Consider the following 22,057-nt stretch of genomic DNA (forward strand, 5'->3'; position numbering starts at 1 on the left):
TTCAGATGTCCGGATCATTGGGACCTCTTTTGGGGCAGGTGTGACCTGTACAAAAAGGACGGGTTGCACTTGAATCTGAGGGGGCCAGTATCCTGGTGGGGAGTTTTGCTACAGCTATTGGGGAGAGTTTAAACTAGAATTGCTGGGGCGTGGGAACCAAACTGAAGAGACGGAGGAAGAGGCGGTTCTCTTGCAAATAGAGAAAGCTTGTAGACAGTGCTAGAGGGAGGATAGGCAGCTGATAGAGAAGGGACGTGCTCAGACCGATGGTTTGAGATGTATCTACTTCAATGCAAGGAGTATTATGAATAAAGAGGATGAGCTTAGAGTGTGTATCAGTAACTTGGAGCTATGATGTTGCGGCCATTACAGAGACTTGGATTGTGCAGGGACAAGTATGGTTACTTGGAGTGCCAGGCTATAGATGTTTCAGAAAGGACAGGGAGGGAGGCAAAAGAGGTGGGGGCATGGCACTGTTGATCAGAGATAGTGTCACGGCTGCAGAAAAGGAGGAAGTCATGGAGGGTTTGTCTACTGAGTCTGTGGGTGGAAGTTGGGAACAGGAAAGGGTCAATAACTACTGGATGTTTTTTATAGACCACCCAATAGTAAATGGGACATCGAGGAGCAGATAGGGAGACAGTTCTGGAATGGTGTAATAATCACAGAGTTGTCGTGGTGGGAGATTTTACTTACCCAAATGTTGATTTGCTTCTCCCTGGAGCAAGGGGTTTAAGTGGCGTGGAGTTTGTTAGGTGTGTTCAGGAAGGTTACTTGACACAATATGTAGATAAGCCTACAAGAGGAGAGACTGTATTGATTTGTTATTGGGAAATGAACGTGGTCAGGTGTCAGATCTCTCAGCGGGAGAGCACTTTGGAGATAGTGATCACAATTCTATCTCCTTTACCATAGCATTAGAGAGGGATAGGAACAGACAAGCGTTTAATTGGAGTTAGGGGAAGTATGAGGCTATCAGGCAGGGACTTGGAAGCATAAATTGGATGCTCTTGGAAATGTATGGTAGACATGTGGCAAATGTTCAGATGATGTTTGTGTGGAGTTCCTCATAGGTACGTTCCAATGAGACAGGAAATTGATGGTAGGGTACAGGAACCGTGGTGGACAAAGGCTGTTGTAAATCTAGTCGAGAAGAAAAGAAAAGCTTACGAAAGGTGCAAAAAGCTAGGTAATGATCAAGATCATGAAAATAATAAGGTTAGCAGGAAGGAGCTTAAGAATGAAATTAGGAGAGCCAGAAGGGGTCATGAGAAGGCCTTGGCGGACAGGATTAATGAAAACCCCAAGGCATTCTACACGTATGGGAAGAGCAAGAGGATAAGATGTGAAAGAATAGGACCAATCAAGTGTGACGGTGGAGAAGTGTATATGGAACTGGAGGAGATAGCAGAGGTACTCAATGAATACTTTGCTTCAGTATTCACTGCGGAAATGGAACTTGGTGATTGTAGGATGACTTACAGCAGATTGAAAAACTTGAGCATGTAGATATTAAGGAAGAGAATGTGCTGGGGCTTTTGGATAGCATCAAGTTGAATAAATCACTGTGACTGGATGAGATGTACACCAGGATACTTGTGGGAGGTGAGTGAGCAGATTGCTGAGCCTCTGGCAATGATCTTTGCATCATCAATAGGGATGGGAGAGGCTCTGGAGGTTTGGAGGGTGGCAGATGTTGTTCCTTTATTCAAGAAAGAGAGTGGAGATAGCCCAGGAAATTCTAGACCAGTGAAACTTACCACTTCAGTGGTTGATAAGTTGATGGAAAAGATCCTGAGAGGCAGGATTTATGAACATTTGGAGAGGTATAATATGATTAGGAGTAGTCACCATGGCTTTGTAAAGGACAGGTCGTGCCTTATGAGCCTGATTTAATTTTTTGAGGATGTGCCTAAACACATTGATGAAGGAAGAGCAATAGATGCAGTGTATATGGATTTCAGCAAGGCATTTGATAAGGTACCCCATGCAAGGCTTATTGAAAAAGTAAGGAGGCATGGGATCCAAGGGGACATTGCTTTGTGGACCAGAATTGGCTTGCCCACAGAAGTCAAAGAGTGGTTGTAGACGGGTCATATTCTGCATGGAGGTTGGTGACCAGTGGTGTGCCTCAGGGATCTGTTCTGGGACCCCTACTCATCGTCATTTTTATAAATGTCTTGGATGAAGAAGCGGATGGATGGGTAGTAAATTTGCTGATGACACAAAGGTTGGAGGTGTTGTGGATAATGTGGTGGGCTGTCAGAGGTTACAGCGGGACATCGATAAGATGCAAAACTGGGCTGAGAAGTGGCAGATGGAGTTCAACCCAGATAAGTGTGAGGTGGCTCATTTTGGTAGGTTAAATATGATGGCAGTATATAGTATTAATGATAAGACTCTTGGCAGTGTGGAGGATCAGAGTCCATAGGACTCTCAAAGCTGCTGTGCAGGTTGACTCTGTGGTTAAGAGGGCAGACAGTGCATTGGCCTTCATCAATCTTGGCATTGAGTTTAGGAGCTGAGAGGTAATGTTGCAGCTATATAGGACCCTGGTCAGACCCCACTTGGAGTACTGTGCTCAGTTCTAGTTGCCTCCCTGCAGGAAGGATGTGGAAACCATAGAAAGGGTGCAGAGGAGATTTACAAGGATGTTGCCTGGATTGGGGAGCATGCCTTATGAGAATAGGCTGAGTGAATTCCGCTTTTTCTCCTTGGAGCAACGGAAGATGAGAGGTGATCTGATAGAAGTGTGTAAGATGATGAAAGGCATTGATTATGTGCATAGTCAGAGGCTTTTTCCCCCAGGGCTGAAATGTCTAGCACGAGAGGGCACAGTTTTAAGGTGCTTGAAAGTAGGTACAGTGGAGATTTCAGGGGTAAGTTTTTTACTTTGAGAGTGGTGAGTGTGTGGAATGGGCTGCCGGCAACAGTGGTGGAGGCAGATATGATAGGGTCTTTGAAGAGACTCCTGGATCGGTACATGGAGCTTAGAAAAATAGAGGGCTATGGGTAACCCTAGGTAATTTCTATAGTAAGGAATTGTTTGGCACAGCTTTGTGGGCTGAAGGGCCTGTATTGTGCTGTAGGCTTTCTGTGTTTCTGTTTATTCTGCCGGTGCTGATTTTCTTTCCCCCTCCCTCCATTCCATCCCGTGACTCTGCTGATTCTCTCTGTTTTAGTTTTGCCATTTGAGTGAGCGTGGTATAGAGTTCCCAGATCTGTATCTGGATCCCAGGGGTTCTGGTCTCAATCCCCGTCCCCACAAAGCCTCCGTAACACTGGCCGTGTGGAGCTGGGTCATTTGTCAGCCGTGAACAGTTCGAGGGACTAAATCACCTGCTCCTGGAATTAAAAACTGAATCTGCTGGGAATCCTCAGCAAGTAGCAGGTGAAGCACAGACAAGAAATAGGTTGCAGGGAAATAGGGGGGTGGTTGGGAATGGGGTTGATGAGATTTGCTCTGAGAACTGACAAAGTGTCAGTGACGTCCCTCTGTATCATGAGGAAATATGAAACCAGCATCACTCATCAGCTTGTCGGTTTCTGTCACACTGCTTTTTGTTCAGCCTTGCTCAGTATAAACCACGTTCCACATCCCCTCCCACACTGACTGCATGAGATCATTGGCAGAGATCTGCTCTTGAACAGAGTGTGATGAAAGGTGTGTGAAATTGGAGAAGGTCACTGCTGTCCCTCTTCACAGGAAATTAGCTGAGTTTTTCAGTTCATGTGGGCATCAGCCTTCTGTTCAAGAGGCAGCATTCTCTCCTCTTATCACCTTGATTTGGTTACAGATACAGTTATTCAACTGTTTTTAATTGCAGGCCTCAGACCAGAGGATGTAGGAGTTGCCATTACATCGATGGTGGGACTGGTGTTTTCTACAGCATATGCTATTATATTCATGTGCTGGTCAAGGAAAGGATCTCCAGGTACCTGTTATTGTCTAATTTGCATTTCAGTAGAAATACCAAGTGACTCATGTTGACAAAATGAACTCCTCCCACACCCCCACCCATCCCCACAGAGTCTCTGGATTCCTGTGGTACCCAGAATGCAATTGTCCTACATGATTGACAGGTTGAGATATGAAGTGGTGACACAGAATGTCTGGAGTTGTTCTGGAGTCAACTCTGACCCGACTGCAGAGGGGTTTTGGGAGGAGTGACCCTGAGGAGGGAGGGTCAATTCATTCATGATTGACACATCTTGCTGTCAAATCATAATATAACACCAAGTTAGCGTCGAGGTGAGGATCAAATCAAATGAAATCAGGTTTAATTTTCATTCAAACGATACAGCTGAATGAGACAGTGTTCCTCTTGGGCCAAGGTGCAAAAACATGTCCGTGCATTCAAAATAACAAAAAAGTAAATAAAAGTGCATAATCACGTTGGAAAACACATTTTTCAAGACCCTGCGTGACAAGTCCATAAATGATGGTTCCCAGCAGTCCAGCCTATAATTCCATCAAGCCAACACCGGGGTGGGGCAGCACCAATGGGAGAGCCCACCCCCTCACTGTAACACAAGCCCAAGGACGGAGGCATAGACATCACTACAACTGAGGTGACACTGCTGCCTCGCTGCCTGGGAAGCAGCCCTGCGGCAATCAATGTCCAACAGGGTCTTGCGATCACAAAAGAAATGTCCAAGACAGTCACTCGTGGTTTCACTACACGCTGCCATCACGCCGACTCGAAAGCAGCAACTTCAAGTAGCCGGCAGCTGCATGGTCTGCTCTCCGATCAGCCTCGACCTTCATTTACCGTTAAATGCCCAATCTTTCATGCTGACCTGCCTGTCCCCATATTGTCACGTTTTCACCTTGGATTAGAGCATCACCTCTCACCACCGACACCTTTGAGCATTGAGGTGCCGTAATGTTCCAATATTCATCATGGGGACAGGGTTCCCAGTCAAACAGTGTAACTCCATTGCTGAAGCTGGGACTGGTTATTATCACCACTGGCAAGACCATGTCAATTGCAGCACTGGATCACTGGGGTAATACGACTGAGCTTATTTACAGTGGGGTCTTGTCTCATTGGCTCAGTGTGTACACAGAGAGACTGCAGTCTTCCTGCCATTTCCATCTTCACGGCCTGAGGATAATGGATACCCAGGTTTTACAATATATTTCCAGAACTAACGACAAGGTCTTTAGTCTCTCCGGGGATCTCCACACACTGACAGTGGAGTGAACTCTCTGACCCTCCCTCACTGCATTGCTCTGACACCTGGTCCTTTTCCAACCTGGTGGGATTGTCTCATGTTTAGGACATTCATTATCAGATAGATAGATAGATAGATAGATAGATAGATACTTTATTCATCCCCATGGGGAAATTCAACATTTTTTCCAATGTCCCATACACTTGTTGTAGCAAAAAAAAACTCATTACATACAATACTTAACTCAGTAATAATATGATATGCATCTAAATCACTAACTCAAAAAGCATTAATAATAGCTTTAAAAAAAGTTCTTAAGTCCTGGCAGTTGAATTGTAAAGCCTAATGGCATTGGGGAGTATTGACCTCTTCATCCTGTCTGAGGAGCCAACCTGACCAATCCCAGTCCATGTCTGTTATCTGGAACACTTGTCCACTGAAACATATGTAGAACTGTTTGTGTTGGTCAGTTTTGAAACAGTTTGAAACAGTTCTAATGTTGTTGTTCATTTCTCCCTGTGGACTCTAGACAACAAGCAGTGGTGGTGGTGCCTGAATATTTGTAACATTGTGGCTCTTGTCTCCATCCTCATTGCCCTCATTTGCTGGATTGTGTCTAAAGGTATGTGCACAAATATTCTTAAATTACATTAAAATGGTCGCTATGTTACTCAGTGCAGGAGTGGAATGAGTATGTCAGTCAGTACATTGTGAACTGCTTTGTATGGAACACCAGTGCCTGCTGTCAAGGTGGGCACTGGGAACGGACCCAAATGCAAAACACAGACACTGAAGTACGAGGGAGAGGACTAGGTGTATCAAGAAAGCACGGGAAGTGGTGAAGAAATGATGAGGAACTAGGAACTTGGACAAGGACTCCGAACCAAAGACTGGTCAAGGACCCGGAACCTGGGTCTTGACTCGGGCTTGGACTCCGGATCCAGGCGAAAACTGAATGTGGCAAGGCAACAGGACTGGACATGGGGGCAGGACGCAGGTCTCCAGGGCTGGACGAGGACATGTAGTTCAGACATGGTCTTGCTCGAGGGAGAGCAAAGTAGAAGTGGGGAGAGGCACAGCTGGACACGACACAGGGCCTGGACGAGACCAGGATTCAGGGCCTGGGCTACGACTTGGACTGGGACACGGACCAGGACCTGATTCAGGGCCTTGGACACGGACCAGGACCGGGACCTGACTCGGGGCCTTGGACACGGACTGGGCTTTGACACGGAATGACAAACAACAGTCCATTCGAGTAGCGGCAAACAGTCTACCTACTGAGCTGGATGTGAGATGACAAACCAACCACAGTCCATTAGAGTCTCGGCTCGGAGAAACAGCAACCGGACCAGGAAAACACCACTGGCCATGGAAATGGCAGAATTCATACCTTTGGCTCAGAGTGGCGCAAACAGCAGTCATCTCAGCTGGTCACAAAAACGACCAAATTCACAACACAGCCCCAGGTATCAGGCGAGGCTCCAGGCAAGGGCTATAGAAGGAAGGGGAAGGGAAGGGAACAGTCCAGCCTCAGGGTAACAGCAAAGATGGCCTGGCTTACCCAACGGAGGCGAGGACAGGATATGACAAGACAAACCCCACAGAGGCGAGGACAGGATATGACAAGACAAACCAGCAACCTCACTCGAACCCAGGGCCGCTTATATTCCTGGCACGAAGACGAGAATCACGTGCCTGTGATTAAGTCCAACTGAAACAAGAGACAGTCGGAAGACCCGGAGTCTTGCGTCCATAGACCGGACCGTGAACCAGAACGCGGACATCACGGACCGGACCATGACACCTCCAGTACTCAGCCCCACAGTCTACAGCTGGGGACTGGGAGACCTGCTGGAGGTTTGACCCAATATAGACACTGTAGGTTATACAGGGAGTGTCCGGACTTCCAGAAGCTGCTTGATAAACTCCCAAAGGTGAACCTGATGGAACTGAAAGCATACGACTGAGCAGACTGGAGAATTGATGGTGGTGAATCTGTTGTGACTGCAACTTTTCATCAGGTTGGGTCTGGTGATGGGATTTTAAACAGTCACAAACAAGTTTCCAATGACATTGTAACAGGGCAGCAATAAATCACAGAAAGTTGGTGTAAATGGGGAAGAATTATGTCAATGAATTTTAACACAGATGAATACAAAGTCTTTAATTGGATTTAAAAAGGACAGAACAGATGAGTTTCTAAATGGTGATCCATTAACCCTGTGTGTTCTGTGTTCATCAGACAATAACGTGTCATGGACATGTACACAGTGTCAGCAATGCAGTCAGTGGAATGTGGGTCTTTAGACCCAGAGTACCGGAGTACAGGGGAATAGGAGTTGTGCTACAGACATCAAAGCTCTGGTGAAACCACGTCTGCAGATCTGGGCCACACGTCACAGGAAGGACGTATTGGTCTTTGAGGGAGGACAGTGGAAATTTGCTGGAATGTTAAATTACATGCAGAGATTACAGAAACCAGGGATGCACTAGACAGTTAAGGAGTGAAATAATTACAGTTTCAGGATGTGAACAGTGACTGACAGGTTGATTAGAAACTGTTTCTGCTGGTCAAGGTGTTCAGGATTTGGAAACTTCAGTACACCCAACCAGCCCAACAACAACTATTGACTCTGCTGGTGTTGTTTTGTTCCCATTCACCCAGCTCCTTCAGTTGACTCTGCTGATCTCCATTTCAGTGAGGTGTGGATTTCCCAGAGCTTCATCTGGACCCTGGGATTCCAGTCCCAGTCCCCACCCCACAAATATCAGTCACTTTATCCATGTGAAGTTGTCTCACAGGTCCCCCTTGGTCCTTTTGAACAGCTCAAGCTCTCAATCACCTGCTCCTGTTCCAGGTCTGTGATCATGTGCTGACCACGAGAGCCTTCTGAGTGTGTGTCACTGTCCAGCTATCACGAGTAAATGGAGAGTCAGTCTCACCAATCACCATCTCCGTGACTTGTAAATGCCTGTCACTGGGTTACAGCTCAATAATGACCAGATAGTAATGATATCAGGTATCAGGTGAAGACAGGGAGGCAGTTTATTGTCACTGGGTCAGTATCCTGGAGTCCATACCAGTGTTACCATGAGAACAGCAGAGGTTCCCGAGGGAGACTCACCCTCACCATCTGAGGACAAGCAGATGTGGATCTGGTCTGACAGATCGAGAGAATATGGCCGGTATAAGAGGGTGGAGACAGAAGGTGCAGATCAAACTCTGGCAGGTGATGGGTGGATCCAGGTGAGGAGGGATAATGGTCAGATATAGGAGGGGAGAGTGGGGTTCACACCAGAACGGGAAGGTGATGGGTGGATCCAGGTGAGGAGGGATAACGGTCAGATATAGGAGGGGAGAGTGGGGTTCACACCAGAACGGGAAGGTGATGGGTGGATCCAGGTGAGGAGGGATAATGGTCAGATATAGGAGGAGAGAGTGGGGTTCACACCAGAACGGGAAGGTGATGGGTGGATCCAGGTGAGGAGGATAATGGTCAGATATAGGAGGGGAGACTGGGGTTCACACCAGAACGGGAAGGTGATGGGTGGATCCAGGTGAGGAGGGATAATGGTCAGATATAGGAGGAGAGAGTGGGGTTCACACCAGAACGGGAAGGTGACAGGTGGATCCAGGTGAGGAGGGATAATGGTCAGATATAGGAGGGGAGACTGGGGTTCACACCAGAACGGGAAGGTGACGGGTGGATCCAGGTGAGGAGGGATAGTGGTCAGATATAGGAGGGGAGAGTGGGGTTCACACGAGAACGGGAAGGTGACGGGTGGATCCAGGTGAGGAGGGATAGTGGTCAGATATAGGAGGGGAGAGTGGGGTTCACACGAGAACGGGAAGGTGATGGGTGGATCCAGGTGAGGAGGGATAATGGTCAGATATAGGAGGGGAGAGTGGGGTTCACACCAGAATGGGAAGGTGATGGGTGGATCCAGGTGAGGAGGGATAATGGTCAGAAATAGGAGGAGAGAGTGAGGTTCACACCAGAACGGGAAGGTGATGGGTGGATCCAGGTGAGGAGGGATAATGGTCAGATATAGGAGGGGAGAGTGGGGTTCACACCAGAACGGGAAGGTGACGGGTGGATCCAGGTGAGGAGGGATAATGGTCATATATAGGAGGGGAGAGTGGGGTTCACACCAGAACGGGAAGGTGATGGGTGGATCCAGGGGAGGAGGGATAATGGTCAGATATAGGACGTGAGAGTGGGGTTCACACCAGAATGGGAAGGTGATGGGTGGATCCAGGGGAGGAGGGATAATGGTCAGATATAGGAGGAGAGAGTGGGGTTCACACCAGAACGGGAAAGTGACGGGTGGATCCAGGGGAGGAGGGATAATGGTCAGATATAGGAGGGGAGAGTGGGGTTCACACCAGAACGGGAAGGTGATGGTTGGTGATGACAAAGGGCTGAAGGTGATTGAATCTGAAGTGAAGTTCTCCAAACACAAACAAGAGAAAATCTGCAGATGCTGGAAGTCAAAGCAACACACACAAAATGCTGGAGGAACTCAGCAGGCCGGGCAGCATCTATGGAAAAGAGTATAGTCGACGTTTCTGTCCGAGACCCTTCAGCAGTCTTTTTGATTTGATTGTTTGTCTGTCTGTGTTTGTGTGTAGTTATTCATTGTTTCTGTTGTATTTCTCTGTTCTACTGTGAATTCCTGCAAGAAAGTGAATCTTAAGTTAGTACATGGGGACATAGACGCACTTTGATAATAAATTTACTTTGTTTTGATTAACTTGTTGCTTTGTCTCATAAATGCCATTGGACATACGACTGTGTTAAATGTACGTTTAAACTGGGAGTGGGTGTGGAGAATCAGTGTGAATTTACTCAGTGGGTTCATTTCTGTACATTTCAGATCAAAGCTGCAAGACCAACATTCCAGTCTGGATCATATTGACTGTATCAGGGATCACATTTGTGATAGTATTGTCCAGATTCTTTCCAGTTTGCAGTAAGTATCAAAATCAAAGCTTCTTTAAACAACTCGATCACTGTGAAAACCTTCCCCTGATCTCACCATCACTTAAGCTTTTCAGGGAGCAGTTGAGGGGAACTCTCCAGCACATTATCAAATCTGTCCTAGCTGGCTGCTGTCAGTCGGGAACAGTTCTGGCTCAGATTTTACTGGATTTTGTTGGAGGTTCTGCACAGAGGTGCTGGGATCTCTGAGTAGGTGAGCTGATGGGGTTTGGGACTCCTGCTGGATTGTGGAAGTCCAGAACTTTTAATTTGAGTTATGACCATATAACCATATAACAATTACAGCACAGAAACAGGCCATCTCGGCCCTTCTAGTCTGTGCCAAACGCTTACTCTCACCTAGTCCCACTGACCTGCACTCAGCCCATAACCCTCCATTCCTTTCCTGTCCATATACCTATACAATTTTTTTTAAATGACAATATCAAGCCTACCTCTACTACTTCTACTGGAAGCTCGTTCCACACAGCTACCACTCTCTGAGTAAAGAAGTTCCCCCTCGTTTTACCCCTAAACTTTTGCCCCCTAACTCTCAACTCATGTCCTCTTGTTTGAATCTCCCCTACTCTCAATGGAAAAAGCCTATCCACATCAACTCTATCTATCCCCTCATAATTTTAAATACCTTTATCAATTCCCCCCTCAACCTTCTACGCTCCAAAGAATAAAGACCTAATTCATTCAGCTTTTCTCTGTAACTTAGGTGCTGAAACCCTGGTGACATTCTAGTAAATCTCCTGTGTACCCTCTCTATTTTGTTGACATCTTTCCTATAATTTGTTGACCAGAACTGTACACAATACTCCAAGTTTGGCCTCACCAATGCCTTGTACAATTTTAACATTACATTCCAACTGCTATACTCAATGCTCTGATTTAGAAAGGCCAGCATACCAAAAGCTTTCTTCACCACCCTATCCACATGAGTTCGGGTGATTTCCATCTGTGTCTGCATGGAAATTATTGGAGGGAATTCAAGTCATGGGAGTTGTGTATAATTGGACAGATCAGGATCTGATTATATCAGGAGCTGGCTGATGAACTAAATAAGTATTTTGCATCGTTCTGCACTGTGGACAACACTAGCAGTATGCCTGATGTTGTAGTGTGTGAAGGAAGAGAAGTGGGTGCAGTTACTGGTACAAGAGAGAAGCTGCTCAAAAAGCTGAGAGACCTAAAGGTACATAAGTCACCCGGACCAGATGAACTGCATCCTAGGGCTCTGAAAAATACAGTGTTAGAGATTGTGGTGGCATTAGAAATGATCTTTCAAAAATCATTGGACTCTGGCATGGTCCCAAAGGACTGGAAAATTACAAAAATCACTCCACTCTTTAACAAAGGAGGGAGGCAACAGAAAGGACATTATAGGCCAGTTAGCCTGACCTCAGTGGTTGGGAAGATGTTGGAGTCAATTGTTAACAATGAGGTGATGGAGTAGCATGGTTTCCTTCAGGGAAAATCCTGCCTGATGATCCTATTGGAATTCTTTGAGGAACTTACAAGTAGGATAGATGCTGTGGAACTTGTATATTTGGACTTTCAGAAGGCCTTTGACAATTTTCCACACATGAGGCTGGTTACCAGGTTAAGAGCCCATGGTATTACAGGAAAAATACTAACATGGTTAAAGCATTGACTGATTGGTAGGAGGCAGCGAGTGGGAAGAAAAAGATCCTTTTCTGGTTGGCTGCCAGTGACTAAGTGGTGTTCCGCAGGTGTCGGTGTTGGAACCACTTCTTTTTATGGTGTATATAAGTTATTTAGATGATGGAATGGATAGCTTTTAGATAGATGTAGAACCCCAGTTTCAACACCTGGGATGGTACATGGTGTACTGGGAATCTGTGTGTTATGTACCCCAGTATCAATTCTTGAGTCAGTACATGATGTACTGGAATCTGTGACTTTGTTTCTGTGAGTGTCATGCAATGGCCTACCCCAACAGTGTAAAAGGAGCAGCACAGATTGCTCAGGAGAGTTGAGATGATTTCGATCATGGAAAGTCACCGGTGAGTGGGGTCGCTGGTTTAGCCCAAAGGGGTGAGTTGAGATCGATCCAGTATTGATAAATGACTCTCACGGTTGCTGCAGCTGGAGGCAGTTGCAGAGAAGAGGAGAGAGAAAAGGCCTGAAACAGAAGAAACCGAGTGACAAAGAGATCACTATTTGGACTCTCTCCAGTAAAGGGTGAGTTTGATTCCATTCGAATACGAAAGTGTGGTTGTCACAAAGTTAATCCAGAGGAGTGGGTTCTCAGGTGAGGGAAAAACTTTCTGAATACCACGTCTGTGTTAACCCTTGTCTGGGTGAGGTAGTTCACTGAAGAAGGCACCCTGTGGCAAATCACTGTTGGAGCTATTTCATATGTTGTGGAACTGGATAATCCAAACGTGGACTTTTGGCACCCACTTTGGTAAACCCCTTCAAGGTCTCAGGTGTGTGGTGACCAGTCCTGGAAGAAGGACGTCTCCTGTCAGTTACGTGATGAAATTCTCACTTTTTGGGTACTGTGTGTCTGCTGAATCGCCTTCAGAAATGTATGGTGGCCGTTTCTGGCGTATCTCTGCGAGACTTGATTCTTCGCTGTATTTTTAATCTCCATCTTCAAAATAATCTCTTCACTACACTTCGAATCTAAAAGTATCTCCTATCAATTCACCCGTGAATCCCTGAAACTTTCTGAACTGACATTCTGAGACTGTGCTTCAGTAAGACTCTGTTAAGAATGTTTTCTAAGTTTAACCATTTGGGAGCTATAGACGCATAGAGCTGTTAACTTCATTTTAAGTTAGTCGCTTTTTAAATTTTGTATGTTTCTGCTTGAGTGTTAATATATTCTGTTGTTTTCTGATAATATCCTGACTCCATTCCACATCTATTATTGCTGCTTCTACGTAACAGTTGCCAAGTTTGCAGATGTTATGAAGATTAGTGGAGAGGGAAGTAGTTTTGAAGAAATAGGTAGAATGCAGAAGGACTTAGACAGATTAGGAGAATGGGCAAGAAAGTGGCAAATGAAATATAATGTTGGAAAATGCATGCTCATGCACTTTGGTAGTAGAAATAAATGTGCGGACTATTTTCTAAATGGGGAGAAAATCCCAAAATCTGAGATGCAAAGGGACTTGGGAGTTTTTGTGCAGAACACCCTAAGGTTAACTTAGGGTCAGTTCGAGTCAGTGGTGGGGAAGGCAAATGCCATGTTAGCTTTCATTTCATGAAGTCTAGTATACAAGAGCAAGGACGTGATGCTGAGGATTTATAAGGCACTGCTGAGGCCTCACCTTGAGTATTGTGAACAGTTTTGGGCCCCTCATCTTAGGAAAGATGTGCTGGCATTGGACAGGGCCCAGAGGAGGTTCACAAGGATGATTCCAGGAATGAAGGATTATCACACAAGGAATGTTTGATGGCTCCAGGTCTGTACTCACTGGAATTCAGAAAGATGAGGGAGATCTCATTGAAACCTTTCAAATGTTGGAAAGCCTAGATGGAGTAGACGTGGAAAGGATGTTTCCCAAGGTGGGAGAGTCTAGGATAAGATGGCACAGCCTCAGGATAGAGGGATGCCCTTTCGAACTGAGATGTGGAGAAATGTCTTTAGCCAAAGGGTGGTGAATGTGTGGAATTTGTTGCCACATGCAGCTATGGGGCCAGGTCGTTGGGTGTATTTAAGGCAGAGAATCATAAGTTCTTGATTGGACATGGAATCAAAGGTTATGGGGAGAAGTCCGGAAACGGGTTGAGGAGGAGAAAAAAGAGGATCAGCCGTGACTGAATGGCGGAGTAGACTCGATGGGCCAAATGGCCTAATTCTCCTCTGATGTTTTCTGGTCTTATGGACAGAGGTACAGATAAATGAGGAGGGGATGATGCCTTTTGATCAGGGAGGACATAGCATCAGTGATTAGAGATGACATCCTTGGAGGTTCATTGAGTGAAGCCGTATGGGTAGAACATCATTTCAAACTCCTGGGAGTGCACATCACACACAACCTCTCACGGTCCCAGAGCACATCCTACACGGGCAGGAGAGCTCACTAATGCCTCATTTTTCCGAGGAGTCTGAGAGAGCTGGACTTTGCACATCCATACTCACGTCATTCCACAGATGCACAGTAGAGGGCAGCCTAACAAGCTGCATCACTGCTTGGTACGGAAACTGCACTGCGGTGAACAGGAAGCTCCACAATGGAGAGTTAAAACCAACCAACCCATCACTGGACCCAGCCTACCTGCCATCAGTGACATATCGTATGTAGAGTACGGTGTGGGAAAAGGATCAGTAACATCATGAAGGATCACACACACCCTGCTCATGGACTGATTGTCCAACTCCCATCAGAGAGGAGGCTGCTTAGCATTCACAGCAAAACACACAAAATGCTAGAGGAACTCAGCAGGTCAGTAACAACTATGGAAGTGAATGTTTCGGGCTAAGGGACTTCTTCTGGGTTGAGAAGAAGAAGATGCTAGAATAACAAATTTGGGGGAGGAGGAGGGGACAGAGGCTAGCTCGAAGGTGATAATTGAAGCTGGGTCAGTGGGAATGATAAAGGGCTAGGAAGAAGGAACCTTATAGTAGAGGAAAGTGGACCAGAGGAGAAAGGGAAGTTAGAGGGGACCCAAGGAGAAGTGATAGGCAGGTGAGAGGGTAAAAGGCCAGAGTGAAGAATGAAGGGCAGGGAAAAATTACCAGAAAAAGAAATTGATATTCATGCCATAAGGTTGGAGGCTACCCAGATATAAAATCGTCCCTCCCCACTAATCCCCTTCCAGGCACATAACCCTGCAAGCAGCCTAAGAGCCACACCTGCCCATTCACCTCCATTTTTTCCAGTGAGGCAACAATTCACCTGCAAATCTGTTGAGGTTGTCTTTTGTGTCCTGTGCTCCCAATGAAGCCTCCTGTACATCAGTGAGACAGTTGTAAATTGGGGAATCCCTTCGTTGAGCACCTCTGCTCCATTGACCTAAAGCGGAAATTCCCAGTGGCCAAACATTTTAATTTTCATTCCTATTTCCAATCTGACGTGTCAGTCCATGGCCTCCTCTTGTGCCAAGGTGAGGCCACCCTCAGGGTGGAGGAGCAACACGTTTTATTCCGTCAGGGGAGCCTCCAACCCGATGGCAGGAATATCAGTTTCTCCTTTGGTAATTTTTTTCCCTCTCCATCCTCTTTCCCCTATTTCCCCTCCTCCTTCCCTTTCTCCTGTGGTCCATTTTCCTCTCCTATCGGATTACTTCTTCTCCAACCCTTTCCTACCCACCTGGCTTCACCTGTCAACTTCCAGCTTGCCTCCTTCCCCTCCCCCCACCTTTTTATTCTGGCATCTTCCCCCTTCTTTCTCAGTCCTGAAGGAGGCTCTAAGCCTAAAACGTTGACTGTTTATTCATTTCCAAAGATGCTGCCTGACCCACTGAGTTCCTCCAGCATTGTGTGTGTGTCGTTTTGGACTTTCAGCATCTGCAGACTCTCTCGTGTTTACGTAGCATCCATACCAGGACCACCAGACTCAAAAACAGTTACTTTCCCCAAGCTGACCAACACCTCCACCTGCTAACTCCACCACTACATGATTATTTCCCATCACTGACATTATGTACAACCCAGTGTCACTTTATGAACATGCAATCTATGTATATAATCAGTTTTGTGCATTTATGTCTATTTTGTGATTTTTATTATTAATAATGTGATCTTCATCTTCTGTATTTTTTGGTGCTGCATTGGATCCAGAGTAGCAATTATTTTGTCCTCCTTACACTTGTGAATACGAAATGACATTGAGCAATCTTTCATCTTTGAAAAGTTTCCTGAGTAGAGACATCTAGACGGAGGGTGTAGTACTAGATCTCCTCTTGGAAAATGAGGCAGGGAAAGTAGCTGTGGGGGCAGTCAGGCAGCACTTTGGCTCTGGTGACCGAAGTTCTAGTAGTTTTAAGATGGTGATGGAAAAGCAGGCATAGGTCCCCAAGTTAGGGTCCAAAACACAGCTGGGCTAATTTTGTGGGAATTAGGCAGGATCAAACAGGGGATTAAATTGGATTATGAGCATTTTTATGTGGATAAATTCTCAGAGCTTGACTGAGTATATCATCAGACTGTATGGAAGGCTAGAGAATAAATTGTGGAAGCCGTTGAAGAGATAGTTGCTTCATTTTTAACCACAGGTGAAATTGCCGAAGTTTGGAAAGTGGCTGCTGTCATTCCGTTGTTTAAGAAGAGTAACAAGGAGAAGCCAGGGAATTACTTGATGAAGTAACTAAAAATGTAGATGAGAGGCGGGCAGTGGATGTTGTCTACTTTGACCTTTGCAAAGTGTTCAAGGTGCCACATTGCAGTTTAGGTCCCATGGAATCCAGGGAGAGTGATTTGTGTGAATTCAAAATCGTCAAGTCACTTTTTATTGTCATTTTGACCATAACTGCTGGTACTGTACACTGTAAAAATGAGACAACGTTTTTCAGGACCATGGTGCTACATGAAACAGTACAAAAACCACACTGAACTACGTGAAAACAACACAGAAAAAAAAACTACACTAGACTGCAGACCTACCCAGGACTGCATAAAGTGCACAAAACAGTGCAGGCATTACAATAAATAATAAACAAGACAATAGGCACAGTAGAGGGCAGTAAGTTGGTGTCAGTCCAGGCTCTGGGTATTGAGGAGTCTGACAGCTTGGGGGAGGAAACTGTTACATAGTCTGGTTGTGAGAGCCCGAATGCTTCGGTGCCTTTTCCCAGATATCAGGAGGGAGAAGAGTTTGTATGAGGTGTGCGTGGGGTCCTTCATAATACTGCTTGCTTTGTGGATGCAGCGTGTAGTGTAAATGTCCGTAATAGCAGGAAGAGAGACCCCGATGATCTTCTCAGCTGGCATCACTATTCGCTGCAGGGTCTTGCGATCCGAGATGGTGAAGTTTCCGAACCAGGCAGTGATGCTGCTGCTCAGGATGCTCTCAATACAACCCCTGTAGAATGTGATGAGGATGGGAGGTGGGAGATGGACTTCCCTCAGCCTCCGCAGAAAGTAGAGATGCTACTGGACTTTCGTTGCTAAGGAGCTGGTGTTGAGGGAGGAATCAGAGGTTGTTTAAAGGTTGTTTCTGGGAATGGAGACCAGTGGTTAGTGGTGTGCTCTATGGGTCAGTGTTGGGACCCTTGTTACTTGTTATTTATAGAATGATTTGGATGTGAATACACAAGGCTTGGTCAGCAAATATGCAGATGACACATAATGAGGAGATGTTGATGATCGTGAAGAAGGTTATTGTAGATTACACAGTGATCCTGATCATTGAGGGAAGACAGCCGAGCTGTAGCAAATAGATTTCAATACAGATAAGTATAAGGTTTTGGATACATTTTGGAAAATCAAACCGGTTTGTGACTGGTACTCTGAATGGTCGGGCACCAGGGAGTGTAATGGAACAGAGAGACCTCGGAGTACAAGTACATCGTTCATTGAAAGTGGTGTCACAGGTAGACAGGGTGGTGAAACGGGCATTTAGCATGCTGACCATCTTCAGTCAGGACATTGAGAAGAGGAGTTGGGACATTATGCTGCAGTTGTATAAGTCATTGGTAAGGCCACACTTGGAGTACTGTGTACAGTTTTGTTCAGCCTGTTATAGGAAAGATGTAATTAAACTAAAACAAGTACACAAAAGATTTATGAGGATATTGCCAAGACTAGAGTTATAGGGAGAGGTTGGCCAGGCTAAGTCTTTAAGGATTGGAACATGGGGGAATGAGGCCTTGTAGGAATGTTTAAAATAATGAGAAACATAGATAAGGTGGATGGAATCAGCCTTCCCCAGGGAGGGGAGCCCAAATCATGAGGCAGAGATTTAGGGTGAGAGGGGAAAGATTTAACAGGGATCTGAGGAGCAACATTTTCACACAGAGGTTGGTGAGTAGATGGAATGAACTGCCAGAGGAACTGGTTGTGGGAAGTACAATCTTTCCATCTGGGAAATACTTGGATCGGTACATTCAGGGACAGTGCTTGGAGGGATATGGGACAAATACAGTAAATTGTTCCGAGCTGGGAGAACAATGTGGTCAGCATGGACTGGTTGGGCTGAAGGGCCTGTACCCGTGCTGTATTCTCTATGATTCTACATTGCAACTTTACAAAACACTGGATAGGCCACACTGGGAGTACTGTGTGTAGTTCTGGTCACAACACTACAGGAAGGATGTGGTTGCACTGGAGAGAGTGCAGAGGAGATTCACCCGGATGTTGCTGGATTGGAGGAGTTTGGTTCTGGGGAGAGATTGCATCGGCTGGGCTTGGTTTCCCTGGAGTGAAGGCAGCTGAGGAGTGACCTTTATAAGTATACAAGGTTGTGAAAGGCATAGATGGGGCAGAGAGTGAAAATCATTACCCATGGTATGGCAGGGGTATCAAAATCAACTTTTGGGTTTAAGTTGATAGGAAGGAGATTTGAAGGAGATATGTGGGATTAGTTTTTAAAACAGAGAACAATTGACATCTGGAACACACTGACAGAGGAGGACACGTTATGTTTAATATTGCAAGAAGGATTTAGAAAGGCATTTAAATAGACATGGTTTAGAAGGGTTTGGACCTCATGTGGACAAATGGAATTGATGTCGATGGGCAAAATGCACAGCATGATGAGATGGGCCAAAGGGCCTGTTTCTGTGCTGTACAAATCTGTGACTCAGCTGTAAATAAATGGGCGGCTAAAATAGCAACAGATACAGTAATCTTCAACAATGTATGTAATTCATTTAGAATTTATAAGGGATTATTTCTTTCATTACAGGCAGAAACAAAGGAACTAATGAGAACAACCGTGCTGAAATAGAACAGGTATTTTGTTCATATAAATTCCTGCAGTTTTCTTGTGTTTAAATAGTTTGTAAATTCACTGTTATTTCTCCCTCTCTCAATTCACACATGTATAAACTCACTGGAATCTTCCTGCTGTATTTATAACGCCACTCTCTCTCATTTATTGACACATGGGTCAGTGGGAATCATGACCTCTGTTACTGTCGATAATATCTGGTTAAATTTAATTTAATGGACAGTATCCCTTAGTGTTTCATTACATTCTTGTTTGGACACTATTATGGATATTTACCATTTCTCCCAGTCTGTGAAAGGTTCTGCAGAAAGTGGTTGTCTCTGTCTGACCCCTTTGTAACATCAGTTATGTCCAATTAGTCACCTCTGCCTCTCCCTCATCCCACTCCCCTCCCCTATCCTGTCCCACACCCCTCCCCCCACTCTGTCCCATCTTTATCTCAGTGAACAAAGTGAAGATTTGTCATCATGTATAACAAACACATTCTGTCCATTTTAGGATCGTGGAGAAATGCAGGAATTACAAACTCTCAGTCCAGGTCACGAAGCTGAAGCTGAACCTGAAAATCATCCGGTCAGTTAGAAGGGACACGGCAGCCTTCAGTTCCAGAGGTGACTGTGAGGGCAGGTTCTGTGTCCCTGCTGTAGACTGGAGCCTGGAAAATCCTTCCCTCCAACAGTGGGGACATGGTGCTCTGCAGCTGTAACTTGTCTCACCCTGAGTGAGAACAACACTGCACTCATTTCAGCTCTCAGCTTCCCGTGAGAAATTCAATCCTTGATAATCTGGCAAAATTCTCATTGGCACCGGAATCATTTTAAAGAACCAAGAAAGAGGAGCCCAGAGGGGCTCGGTCCACAAGACCTTATGGGTTTGTCTCTGATTTAGATCTCTGGAAGGTGCAATAACTACATAATATGTGCTTCAGAAGACAGTCCTGACTGCAATCTGGGACATCAAATGCAGGCTCCCACACACAGCTGAACTGCTTTCCCTGATGAAGACAACCACAATCAGGTTTATTTTCACTGTGTTATGAGATGAAATTTGTTGTTTTGTGACAAGATCACTACCTCTCAGATTCCTCGCCTCGGGATCATTCATTGCTGATCTCTACCACATCTCACACTTTACTCCTTGCTGCTGCCTGGCTGGAGCCCTGGAGGGTCACCAAGGCCCCCTTGTACAACAAGCACCTCTTGTGGTTAATGTTCCCCACCAGAATGACAAGCTCTCTCTGAGTCCCTCTCCTTTCCCATCATTTCCAATCTGTTTGTGAAGCAGCTTCACTTCCTATTGCTTGTATTTGTTTGTGCCATCGAGGCTGACTTCCCCTATCATAGCAGAAAGGTGAAGTGCTGGCAGCTGAGAGAGATCAAACTGAACATCCCGATGTCACCATATTCACTCTCGGCCATGGCATTGCTCTTCCATCACGTCGGTGTTACAGGAGTTACCCTTTGTACCCTCGCAGGAGTCAGTTGGAACTGGAGTTCCTCTGTTCACCTGTTTACTGGAATCTGTGCAATGAGATCACCTGGCTACAGTTTCAGGACAATAATCCCCATTCATACACGGATCGTTAACCCTGAGTATAATAATGAGGACGGCATCATCCGACTCGGAGTGACACATCAGTGATGAGCATTTTCTTCATCAATCTACAAACATCCAACTATTACTCCTGGGCCATCCTGAGAAGGGTCACAGAGTCACACAGCACAGAAACAGGCCCTTCGGCCCACCAAGTCCATGCTGACCTTGTTACGCATCTCCACTGATCCCATTTGCAATCATTGTGGGATCTACATCAAATTTGTCATTTTCCTGTCCAGATTGTCTGCTGTCAGTCAAACTGAGGACAGTGTGTAGACTCCACCCCACCTTTGTGTTGTTGTATCAGACTAAACCAGTGAATCCAAGCCCAGAAATCCTTTCCATTTTGTACAAGTATTAAAACTGCTCTGGCTGTTACACTGACACTGTCATCAGAAATCCCATAAAGATTGTGATTTTCCCCAGTACCAATACCAGGTACAACATTTCCTCACAAAGTCCCTCCCATTTCTGTACAGTGAGCAGTGAAACTGCAATAAAACTCTATAAGTTTGAATGTTATATTTGAGGGTGATTTTGGGATATTTTAATCCTATACTGTATGTACATGTGTACATTTATATTTTAAACATGTTACCTGATGCCTCTTTATGATCATTGCTGATTAAATAAATCACTTCTGTTTTGCTGTTGGTGATAATTCTTTAAAAGGAACAGCCTAATTTTGGGATAATTTACAATGTCCGATTAACCTCCCCCCTCTGGACTGTGGGAGGACAGTGGAGCATCCGAGGAAACCCACACAGTCATAGGGAGTGTGTACGAACTCCTTACAGACAGTGGTGGGAATTGAACCTGGGTTGCTAGTACCATAAAGCGTTGTACTAACCAATACGCTACCATGCTACAGAAAATGCTGGAAACACTCAGCAGTTCAGGCAGCATCTGTGGAACGGGAAACAGAATGAATGTTTCAGGTTGAGAACGTTAGAACTGGGAAAGATTGAAAACAGGTTGGTTTTAAATTACACGGAGGATGGAGGGGTCGGTAAAACAAAGGGTCAGAGTTCTCGTGGGGTACGTTGTAGATGAGGTCACTGGGTTTGTAATGAATGAAGTTATTAGGGAGGTGGAACATGAACAAAGGAACATAAAACTCTACAGTGAGGGAGAGGAGCACACACAAAGGGATGTAAAAGTTGTGAAATGTAGAGCTGTAGGAAATGCCCAGCAGGCCTGTTAATGGAGAGAGAAAAACTGAGTCAATGTTACAAATGGCTGAGCTGCAGCAGAACTGACGGTTCAGAGAGAATTAGAGACAACAGGCTGTCTGATGTTGAATATCGAGTCTGGGAGGCTGCAGTGTGGGCGGAGGAAGATTTTCATTTACAGTTGAGACAAAGTGAATTGAACCCACTGACAGGAACCACACTTTACACAAAGGGAGGTGGGTGTGGTTGTTGG

At 45.5% G+C, this 22,057-nt stretch overlaps 2 protein-coding genes and 1 long non-coding RNA gene across 3 annotated transcripts in view; all 3 read left to right on the top strand.

The window, feature by feature from the left end:
* The window catches only part of LOC140738404 (uncharacterized), a 64,097-nt gene extending 60,106 nt beyond the window's left edge, over positions 1-3,991 (top strand). The window contains exon 9 of the mRNA XM_073065661.1: positions 3,828-3,991. Coding sequence (XP_072921762.1) covers positions 3,828-3,991 — 164 coding nt within the window. The remainder of the gene's footprint in view (positions 1-3,827) is intronic.
* The window catches only part of LOC140721541 (obscurin-like), a 241,912-nt gene that overhangs the window by 158,848 nt on the left and 61,007 nt on the right, over positions 1-22,057 (top strand). The gene's annotated exons all lie outside the window — the stretch shown is intronic.
* On the top strand, positions 5,711-21,241 carry LOC140738087 (uncharacterized). Its single transcript, XR_012101306.1, has 4 exons — positions 5,711-5,800; positions 10,060-10,155; positions 18,992-19,038; positions 19,535-21,241. It is a non-coding gene; the product is annotated as an uncharacterized lncRNA (long non-coding RNA).

This window comes from Hemitrygon akajei, chromosome 2 (genome assembly GCF_048418815.1).
Source record: "Hemitrygon akajei chromosome 2, sHemAka1.3, whole genome shotgun sequence".
Taxonomy (NCBI): Eukaryota; Metazoa; Chordata; class Chondrichthyes; order Myliobatiformes; family Dasyatidae; genus Hemitrygon; species Hemitrygon akajei.